Source organism: Pteropus vampyrus, unplaced genomic scaffold, assembly GCF_000151845.1.
Source record: "Pteropus vampyrus isolate Shadow unplaced genomic scaffold, Pvam_2.0 Scaffold367, whole genome shotgun sequence".
NCBI lineage: Eukaryota > Metazoa > Chordata > Mammalia > Chiroptera > Pteropodidae > Pteropus > Pteropus vampyrus.
The window spans coordinates 833637-845297 of NW_011889148.1; the positions used below are offsets into that span (position 1 = coordinate 833637).

At 35.2% G+C, this 11661-nt stretch overlaps 1 protein-coding gene across 1 annotated transcript in view; it reads right to left on the bottom strand.

Moving 5' to 3' along the window:
• Positions 1-11661, bottom strand: part of PPP4R4 (protein phosphatase 4 regulatory subunit 4) — a 95473-nt gene that overhangs the window by 33372 nt on the left and 50440 nt on the right. Inside the window, 9 exon segments of the mRNA XM_011379607.2 lie at positions 722-904; positions 1485-1568; positions 2445-2522; positions 4501-4620; positions 4970-5139; positions 6150-6272; positions 8231-8352; positions 10719-10826; positions 11620-11661. The exon segment at positions 11620-11661 is cut by the window's right edge and continues 2 nt beyond it. Of these exon segments, the coding sequence (XP_011377909.1) occupies positions 722-904; positions 1485-1568; positions 2445-2522; positions 4501-4620; positions 4970-5139; positions 6150-6272; positions 8231-8352; positions 10719-10826; positions 11620-11661 (1030 nt within the window).

Consider the following 11661-nt stretch of genomic DNA (forward strand, 5'->3'; position numbering starts at 1 on the left):
TTTCTAAAACATACATATTATGTAGACATTGAAAAATGGTAGTAGGATGTCATATTAAATGTACAGTAAACTGTGGGTTAAATAATCCTCTCCGGAAATTCTTGTGAAAAAGGCAGACAACTTACTGCATAGGGGAGTTTGAGTATAACTCTTTCCTCACTGCTTTTGACTCTAATTTTAAGGTTATCCTTAGTAAGGCATCCACATTTCTGGCATAAACATAATCTGTCACATGGCTACCCTTTAAGTATTATTTTAAAAAAGTAACCATACTTATATTAAGGGGCTTAAGGGATGCCTTAGCAAAATGGCAGGGCTGAGGTAGGCATGGAGGCCATGACACGTAAGAGGTGTACGTAAGAGCAAAAGGTACACTTTGCAATTGAGATCATTACCTCTTGTCAACCTTCCCCTGGAGAAGAACTGTTATCATGTTGGAAGTGAGTCTATTTATACCCACCCTGGCAGTATATAAACAAAAGGTAAGTGGTCACTCCTTCCTCCGGGGCGGGTAGAAAATAATAAAGAGAGAACTAGTGGAGAAGCAAAGGGAAGCCTGAGTTCCCTCCTCCTCAGGTAACATCCTGAGAGGATAGCATCCTTCTGGATGGACGGGAATGAACTAATTTGGTTGTGTTATTCCAAGAATGAAAAGAATCTGGTAGTAATTCCAAAACCCTGAACGAGTTCAAAAGAACAAGATAAAAGGAATTGGGCTCACGTTTGTCATCATGATTGTGAACATTCTTTGTAAGAAGCGATAATAAATCTGGTCACTTGATATGATGTGTGGCAGACAGGCGTATTTCTGCAGGAGCTTCTCATGAGTTCTCCATTTTAAAGAGGCTGCGGCTCGCTGTTCAGCGGCTGTGAGAGCTGGAATCAAATCGGGCAGAGATGATAACTGAAAAAGAAAACCCACCCAAAGAATCGGTGATAAATAGATCAGCTGCAGCACTCAGTCACACTATTCAGCTAACAGCACGCCGGGGAGGAAGACGCTCTCGCTCACTTCGGCATTTAGGAGGCATCTCAGTTGTCAAAGGGAGATCGTCTGATTAAACAAATACTTTAAAACAATTCATAAGTAAAACATGATTGATGGAAACAAAATTTTGAAAGAGACTGGGACTCACAACCCTTCTAATTAAAGTAAAATTTATTATATTTCACTGTCAGCAGACTCTGACCTTCTAAATTCCTATCCTTTTGTTCTCACTAGTTACTACTCTTGGAATAATAATTCATGTGAATAAAAACTGGAACTCTGAGTGTAAACTCCAAGGACAATAAATAAAAATTATATTGGTATAAGGATTATAAAGTCAAGTCAAGCTGTTCAAGCTCCCACAGACATTCCCTGGGCACCTGCTATGTGGACAGCATTATTTTAAATGTTTTCCATAAATCCTTTCACTGATTGCTCACAACTGAGTAAGGTAATATCTACAACGTTCAGTGACTTTTTGACACATGGGATTTACCTTATTCTCTTGAACAGTGCTTTCTCCGCCATTAGACATAAGTTCCAGGATTTCTGGAAGATGATCTATAAGAGCATCTAGTACCTTTTAACAGAAATATTGATTACTCTTACCATGATTACTATGTTTTCCTAATCTTAGATTAGTTAACTTCACATGTCAATTCTCACACAGAAATAGTGTTATTTACCAAACAACGTTTTGGAGGTTTCTATTTTCTTACATCTTTTTGCTGGAGGGTCTTAGAAACACGATCAACTGCCTTGATCAAAGTACCTATCACTATCAAATTCTCAAACTGTCAAAGGAGGTCAGTATATCTGCCTCTCGATATTGTCAAATAGTCTAGATCTAAGACAGCTACTTCCACACAACCAGATGCTCAAAAACTTTTGAAAAGCAGAGTTGAAGTCAGACAACACCCTCGCTGATGTCTAAATGTCGACGAGTTGCACTTTAGCGAGCTAGTAGTTATTTAGGTGAATGGGATATGCTAACTATAGCATCGAAATAAAGTACTTCAAATCCTTCACAAGTATGTATACTCGCCAAATAATGCTAAGGGAAAAAAAAAGACATAAAATGTGACCTATCATATGATTACAATTGTGTAAAACAAAAACATTTACATAGAAAAAAAGGAAATGAAAGAATATAACAACACGGTAATAGTAACTGGAAATAAAGGCATTCTTGTCTATTTTTTGGCATTGTCAAAATTGTCCTTAACGAGTATACACATATGTATTTTAAAACTAAATATATTTTAAAACCCAATATTTGTTAAAGAAGCTCCCGATTTCCAGTCTATTATACAGCAGTACATTGGCTTGACACTTCTAGGGCTTGTCAGATGAAAGAGTTCATTCGATTACCAGAAAGTGTGTGCGGGGGGTGGGGAGCATTTATATATTCAGATGTAACATAAAATAAATAAAAAACAGAGTAAGAAGACATTACCTCCAGTGATTCGTCTTGTAATAATGTTATTAGTTCTTTATGTATTAAATATACTCCAGAATCCAGAAGTTTAGACACCTAAAATGTAGCAATAAACTCTCTCAGATTTGAGACTACTAGACATATAAAGGCTATAACAATTATTCTTAAAAATACAGCCCTGTTATAGATATTTCTTCTAAAACGAGATTAGATTACAATATAAATATAAAATTAGATGTCTAGAAAATTAATTGCATATGTAATCAGCTTTTTACTCTGTTTCATAACATGTGGAGTATGTGGACATATGAGGGTGGGGAACTCAACATATGGGGGTGGAGAGTGCAGAAAAATGAATTTATCAGAGTCATCACTTTGATATCACAAGCAATAATAAGCTCCTGGATGCCTCTAATTTATATTGGGAAGTCTTAGAGCTGCCATCAGGGTCTGACGGGATATCCCAGGCTTATGAGCATTCATCCCAGTTAGAACTTCCCAAGAGGCAAATTCTGCTGAAGGCCTACAGAGATACGGGGATGGAGGGGATGGAGATGACGCCAACGCAAACAAAACCCCGGAGGCTTTTCCCACCTGATCGGCAGGAGAGGAGCTGGGAGCATCTAGACTAACGCAACTCCTCTGTGAACAGACAAACAGGGCGGAAGATTCACCCGTTTCCATTTCAGCTTCGTTGATGAATTTATTTACATATTGGCTCTGAGTAAAGTTTTATTTGTAAAAACGGTTCCTGATTTTAAAAAGCGTCAAAATTTTTGCTCTACAGGCTTGCTTTTGACTTGTCGGAAATATTTTCAAAATAATAAAAACAAGAATAAAATCAGAACATACTAAAGTAATTCTCAGAATCCAGCAGTAACACTGTTAGGAAAATTTAAATCCACCAGTGTAGACTGGAGTAAAGTATCATTATTGGCCTACTTAAATGGTATGATCGTGAGAATAAGGAAACTAGCCACTCAGCAAATAGCTAGATCAGTGATTTCCAAACTCACTCCTATTACTCACCTGGCCAGCGCCTCGCCCTCTCCCTTCCTCCAAAAGCAGATTTCTATACATATATTTTCGAAATGACTTAATTGTGCAACACTGGACTTATTTTAATGAATTATACCATTCGAAGGAAATATTTCCTAGATTTTGCACAATGAACATTTAATTCATTCATACCAGAAAAAAAAAATGTTATTCAAAAGAAGCAAGGACTACCACCCAATGGCCAAAAGAACCTTAAGTAACATTTATAATGATGCTAAGGTATCTTGCACACTTTCTGTTAATGTAGCCATGCTTCGACACAGGGGCACAGTGCAAGGAAGGGCATGAAATACCCTCACTAGGGATAAGAATATTTATTATACCTCTTATAAAGGAAGGAAATATTATATTATGCCACTTATAGATTTTAATGTGACAGTTTTGAAGCTGACAAGTTATGGTTTATACACGTTTACTGCAACTATAAACATGCATGTACTTAATGCAATCGCTCAATAAACATGCCCCAAATTTCAGCCTCAAGGGTTAAATAATTAATTAAATCCATCATTAAAGTTTCAATTCGCTTTTGCTCTTACGTTACGGAGAGCTGTTATAATGGCTGAATCTAAAGGCTATGCTCATAAAATGACACATTTGCAGTAAAAAACAATAAATTTAAATAATCTCAATTTTCCACTTGCTCTCAAGTTCTTTAGGTACAAAGTCGAATATAAATATTATAAAGCATATAAAAACTGATTTTACTTCCAAATCTGCAACACCTAAATCTACACCACAATGTCATCTTAAAGTAAGCACTTAGTATAAATACGGTAGATGAACGGATTAATAAATGATCAACATATTTACATAAATGAATTCTGTAAACAGTCTAAGAAAAGAATTACGGGAATTTTCAAATAAGATTTAGGACTAGAATACGAAAGAGATCTGGAGACCATATTTTATAATATATCTGTAAACAGATGTGCACAAAACATCAAAACACCGTCTAGTGCACACAGATAGAATTGACGACAGACATAAAGTGGCAATGCTGCTTCAGACTTACTTCATAAAAGCAAATAGCGATAGTGTATCTGACTGGCACTTCCGGGTCATGACACAGGCAGAAGAACGTGGAATAGAGTTCCATGTGGAAGTGTTTAGGATCAACAAAAACAATCATGGCCTGGCGGAGGCGGAATGGAGGAGAGGAGTGGCAAAGAGAGAAAAACATGCATCAACATCTAATATTATAGTCATTTCAGTTAACTTTAAATCATGTCCTCTGAACCATAATTGAGTTAGGAATCATATTTGGAAGATCCATATGCACGCATATAATTCTCATTTACATATACAGGGAAATGTAAATTATACCAATATTTACTCTGTACCTACTGTAGCTACCAGACATAATGGTAAGCAGCAAGTTTGAAATATTATTTTTTTATGGCGATATTTTTTAACACTCTCTATTCACATAATTTTAAGTAATAGTCAAAATGTTTAGTCAATACAAATACGTAATTTATTACCGGAAAGTTATAAGCACAGTTCTTCCGTACAGAAATATACTTCTTCTCCTGCTCTAAGATTTGGGGAGGAATCTGGTTTTCATTGTGTCCATTTTCCTGTTGCAAACCCAATGTACAAAGTTTCTTATAAAACTCCAAAAATCTCAAGTGCTGATCTGGAGTAAAAATTCCTAAAACAAAATGTAAAACCTTTGCTCAACATCTTAACCGAAACAAAAATTAAAAAGAGAAAAGTAAAGTATAATAAAAACATAACCGGAATCAAATATTTAAATAAATGGTTAGTGATTATAAATAAAAGCAACAGGGAGGAAAAAGTAACAATTATGAAGAAATCTAATAGCTCTACTGTTTCACTTTATGTTAATTTAAATAATATTTTAATTTCAATTTCAACAGTATAAACTGAGCAATGCAGGAATTATGCCTGCATGAATTTCTGCAGCATGGATCATACTATAGACCAATGATGAGTCGCTATAATACTAATATTGTGGTAAATATTCAAAAATTGCCTGCAGAAAAGACATGGATATGTGTCTGCAGAGAAGCTTAAAAATTCAATCTAAAAGATGGCCCAGTAAACTCGAAATATTTTTGATCGGTAGACTGGTTCCATATTCATTAACTATCTTAGGAAGCTAGGAACTCATTATGTATTGCAATACATTTTTCAACTGCCCATTAAAAGTTTACAATCCACATAAAAAGATGTTTTACAATGCTAGATGGTTATAATTAATTGATGCTTACATTATTATAGTAAGCTAAGAACTGAGTAATATGCTCCATGTGCCAAGAGTTACGGGTATTATTCTATATTCCAAGATAAACTTTTCACATGATATATTAATTATTCAACAAATAGTTAATAAACAAATACTATGCACCAATAGTTAATATACACGAGCATCATATACCATCTAATACGTAAATATAAAATATCCAGAAATTTAAAGGGCTATGCCTACTTCACTGTGATTGTTCTTTCAAACAGGTTCTATTAGTGAAAACATCATTACTAAATGTGTTCTAAATTATGCTACAAAAATTCTAAGACCTCTCAAGATTTTACACACTTAAAGGATAGATTTTACAACTGAAGAGCTGAAGTTTAGTAGTTAAGGTAGAAAATAAAGAAAAATATTATGTGTAATCTTGAAATTCTTAGGTTACATACCATATAGTCCATGGCATAGTTTTCCTAGGTGAAAAGATAAGGAAATTAGAATTGACTCATCAGCTTTGAAAGACTTTTCACAAAATGATTTCACTAAGGGAAGTATAGTTTGACTTCTGTCATCTGGAAAACAAAACAAAATAAAACACTTTAGATCCATTGCCCATACTGAACACTTAGAAATTAATACATGTATTCAAATTCCAGAAAGAAAAATGACCAGGTTGGCCACATAGTAATAGGAAATATCCGAAAACAAGGATGATGGAGATGTGTAGTGAAGAAGGGGTCAGAGGAGAGTTGAAATTATCAAAAACTTTAATGCCAGGCTGAGGGGTTTGGACTCTATACTGTGGGCCACAGAGAATAGAATATAAAGTGATTACAAATTAAAAAGCTAAGATGACTGAGGTTTTGAGTCTAAATAACTACAAGAATTCTAACACCACTGATATCAACAGATGAGGAGCAAGCCCAGCAAACCTTTCTTATTCTCTTTTGCATACCTTTCATACCATGTTGCAGCTTTTGATGGAAATAAGTTAGCTTATAATATGTTCTGGATAGTGAATTTCTTCCCTTTTACTTCTTAGAGGACTCTAAAAAGTTAATTGGTTTTTTGAATATGTCTGCTTAAGTCAGAAGTTTCTGATATATATATATAATATTTAAGTCTTGATTCTAAAATACTGAGTTACCCATAATTCTCTTAAACTTTCAGAAATGAATCACTACTTCATTAAGGGTCTGCCAATACTAAGTGCCATAATAGGCTTATTAGTATATTGCTATTACTGCTACTATCGTCACATTTCCATGCCACATCTACTGTTTTCACTAAATGACATTCATTCAACAAATACTTATTGAATTTCTACAAAACAAGCATCGTATTAAATAGAAGTAGAAAGATGAATAATAAATGACCTCTGTACTTGAGAAAGTCAGACCAGCATGAAGCCAAACAAAAAAGTATCATAAGACAACGTGATCATAGTTGGAATAAGGCAGGGATCTGCAAACTTTTTCGTAAATGTCCTAGGCTTTGCAGTTTATCTGTCAAAACTACTCAGCACTGTCACTGTGGCGCAAAAACAGCTATAGATAATACATAAACAAGCGGGCGTGGCTACGTTCCACTTAGCTTCCTTTATGAACACAGATTAGGCCCAAACTGGTGATAACCAAGTGTGGGGCAGAAATAGGGAAGACATCGAAGATGATGCCAAGTATCTAGTTGGGATGCCTAGGGGTGCCCCGTCATTAGAACAAGGAGATTCAATCATTTATTCATGCATCACGTATTACAGTTTCTACTCCTCTGGCTCCTCATAGAGCCTAAATAATTATTCTGCAACATTCATACATAATTATTATCTATGCTGCAATAATCTTTAAGAGGCTCTCCTAGTTCAGGTAAGATGCTGTTAATCCAAGTAAATGTAATTCTATAATTAGAGTTTTGCATCCAAGTACTTGACATTTACCTCTCCAAATTTTATCCTATCAAAATGGTTATTTAGTTTCCTGGTAAACTAAAGTCCAGCATTCATCAAGAATCTAGTCGTACACTCAGCAGAACAGCTAATCGTCTCTGTGATTCGATTTGCGCAACACTAAGAAATACCTCCTTATCCATTCCCACTCAAATTCCCCATCCCAAATTTCTCCTTCGGTGGGCCATGGGATATCTAGCATTAAAATATTAAGGAGAGGAAACTAATTTAAACATTTCTCTAATCAAGATCTTTCTTAGGGTCAATGAGCTGACCAAGTTAAAGGCTAATTACCAAGCCAAATTTTTAGTCCTACACAAAAGTAAATTAAATTTTGATGAAAGAAAAGAGGGAAATACAGAATATCTGTAGCAACAGTGCGTGCCATGAGGGTAAATGGGGCAGCAGAGAGGGCAACGAAGGGACCATAAAAAGAGAGATAGGAAGGAAAGAAAGCTGAACATTCATCATAACACTTAACGTAAGAAATTCTGTTCTGCATCTACCTTTACTCCTTATTGGTGATGCAAAACTTATGGAAAACACTGCTTTCAGAAGCAAAGATATGTCCATATGAAGATTTACCTGTATCGAATATGTCAAGCAGATTAACCAAAGTTTCAAAAGCTGCAAGTCGCACACTGCTGCCTTCATCCCTGGAGAGTTCTATTAATTCAGGGAGCACCACACTTTTTGTAAGTTCTGTCCTGCACAATAAGCAATGGAAGAAAATAAAACAAATCAATAAATTTGTAGCAAGAACTCACTAATAACGAGTCCCAAGTTAGATGCTACAGAGACTAGGAAAAGTCATAAAGATATGGTTCCTGCTCTCCAGGAACTTTTGATCTGGTTGGGCAAGCACGATAGAAACACAAGAAACGTTAATAGTAACCGCGAAGTTGTTTAAATCGACTCTAGTTTCCCCAGCACAACACTGTTACCCACAGAGATCTTAATGACTAGTTTATACCAAACCACAAAGTATAATACAGTTTTCCATTCGAAACCGCTGCAGCAAAGCAGATCCGTGACTGCCTTTGTTGGGGCAGGTTGCAGAATTCAGATACGATGGGACTGATGGTTGATCCTCTGTCCATGTTTCTGTCTTTTGTCAGATTGGAGGCTGTTGATGAAGGGGAACCATGTAGAGGAAGGCTGAGTAAGAACACTAGAGGCAACTTCGTCTTGTGAAAAGAAATATGGATATGGATGGGCCCTCAGTATTTCTTCTGGCCCAGTCTCCTTAGATCAGGCCAATGAGAAGGGCGCAAACAAATGAGGTTTCTTGAAATGCTGGTGCTGTTCTGCTGTGTTGGCCAACCATCTTTATCAGTATGTAAGCTGGAGCAGACAGCTACCATCAGATGACACATCATAGCCAGCACCTGGATAGAGTTGTATTACACAGGCAGACCCCAAAATTTTTGGTTGGCCATCTGGGCAAGCCTGCCTATTTCATTCATCTTGTTATCCCTGACCCTGTATCTTACTCCCTGAAGACATCATGAGGGTTAGATTGTAATTACTAGCATCGATAGCATCGAGCTGATAAAACCGGACTTCCACAAATATAATAGGACCAGGCTGTCTTCAGGCTTCTGTTCCACATACTTAAATGCCAGAAGGGTTTTTATTGAAAGAATTATAACCGAGAATTCTGCCCCAGGGTGGACTTTACATGTGAAGGCAAGAGAAAGACATTCTCTTAAATATACTACTAGCTTAGGCAGTATACAGTCCATACCTACTTTCTGAAAAAATACTCTGCTACAATCCAGTTTGCTAAGAGGAACTAATGAAAGAGGAAACTATTTGCGTCCTACACGGGTAGGTCTGCCATGATGTCTTATTTCCCCTCAACTTTTATAATGGGCATATGGGCAAAGAAAATGACTATGTGCTTCATAAAGAAGAATTATAAGTGGCAAATAACCATGTATTCAACCTCATTGTTCAACTTCATTGGTTGTCAGAGAAATATATTCATTTAATGAATATATATGAGCAGCTGCCTTAAGTAAGCGCTGGATTACATATGGGCGATGAAATAATCAATAGATACAATCCTGTCTTCCAGATGCTCTGAGTTCAGCAAGAGATATACTCAAGTAGACAGACAGTTATTGGATAATACGAGATATGTGCAAAAACAATAGTGAAATACTACTTTTGCCAATGAAATTAGAAAATTTAACGATAAATCTGCATTGTTGGTAAAGGTGCAGGAAACATCTCATGTACTACTGGGAAAAGTAAAAACTTAGCCTTTGAGTTCTACAATACATTTTAACATTTTGCTTATTTTTTACCCATATTATTTTATTTTTAGAGATGAGTCTAAGGAATTAGTTGTTTATGTCAAAATTTATAAAATAATAATAGAAGTAAACACTTGGCTATTGTTTTCTATGTGTCAGGCACTATTCTAAGCATTTTACATAAGCTAAGTAGATTCTTTCTAGTTTTACTTTTATAAATTAATCCTTAAGCGATAATCCTAAATTAATTTTCAGAACTACTATGAACACATGATGACTCGCCCATTTTCAACAGTGGCAAAATATGAGGTGACAAAAAAAAATAGGATACAAAAAGACAACAGTATATTCTCCTAATAGGTTCTGATCCTGGTTAAGGAGTGCGGATCTGGCCGAGACTGAATTAATTATGGCCCACAATGATCCAGAGTCAGCCTAGACTTAGAAGACCTATCATACAAAACTGGTTTTGAGATCAAAATTAGGGAATCGATTACTCGTAAATAAGAGTGCATGCATGGTTCATATTGGGACATTTTCTCTTCCTGGATCCAGGCATTTGGAATGACAGCTAAGTAACTTAAGGTGAGAAGAAAAGAACTTAACATTAATTGAATGCATACCATGCTAAGCATTTTCATTTTTACCTCTTTTAATCTAGACACATCAGGAGGTACTTATCATGATCACTCTTAAAGATCATATGTAGTTGAGCTTTTCAATAGCATGCTTTCATGGAATACAGAAAGAGGATTCACATGTCTGCTATCCAGAAATAAGAATGCGACACAAGAAATTGGAAGTATACTTACCCAATGCCCTGAGCTATATTTTCTAATTGCCGACACATGCAAGATCGAACTTCATATTCTACATCTTGACAGAGTGATTTTACCAAGGGAAGTATTTCTCTTTTAATGCTTAGAGAGAGAGGAAAGAAACATGCAAATGGGTGAGCGCTTCGGAATAATTAATATTTTCAAATAATTATCATCAAAATCTTAGCTTAATAATAGCTAATATACTTTAAAACTTCAAAGTTTACAATGTATTTTAACATATGTATTACATCTGGATGTTTTCATCAGCTACTTGTAAATTATGTATATGAGAATTTTTAAAATAATGGTTAATTGTGGATTGGCAGTTAAACATCTTAGCTAAGAAAAAAACTGTAAATAAGTGGAATATCTGATTCTAGCAACCATCAACCAAAATCTTCAATTTTATATTTTTCTCTTATGTTATAATTATACACCATTCCATCCTTCTCTTTGAGATTTATCATCTGGGCAGAGAGGAGCATACAAATTATAAACATTCTCCATAAAAACCTCAAAATAAAACACATTACTCAAAATAATGAATTCATAACAATAATGGAAGAAAGCAAAAAGTCTATCTTTATGTCATGTTTACCAATTTTTGCAGTCTATGAGATAATGCCATTTCATCCTCAAAACTATAGTAGATATGTGACAGGTAGATTAAGACAGGAAATAGAAAAGTTAATCTTATCGAGTTTGAAAAGCCATGAGATCAAGAAGAAATGCATCTGAATAAGCAGACTTCTGAGAATGCTATAAAGTTAGAAGAACTAAATTTGTATGCAGTATGGAATAATATGAACTTAATATAATTGTTGGTCACACAGTTATTATACATTTTAAATCAATTGAATAAAGTAGACAAAAAGTTAATACAAATACTCACGTATGGGCATCAAATTTGTTGGTTAATTTTCCTAAAATTTTA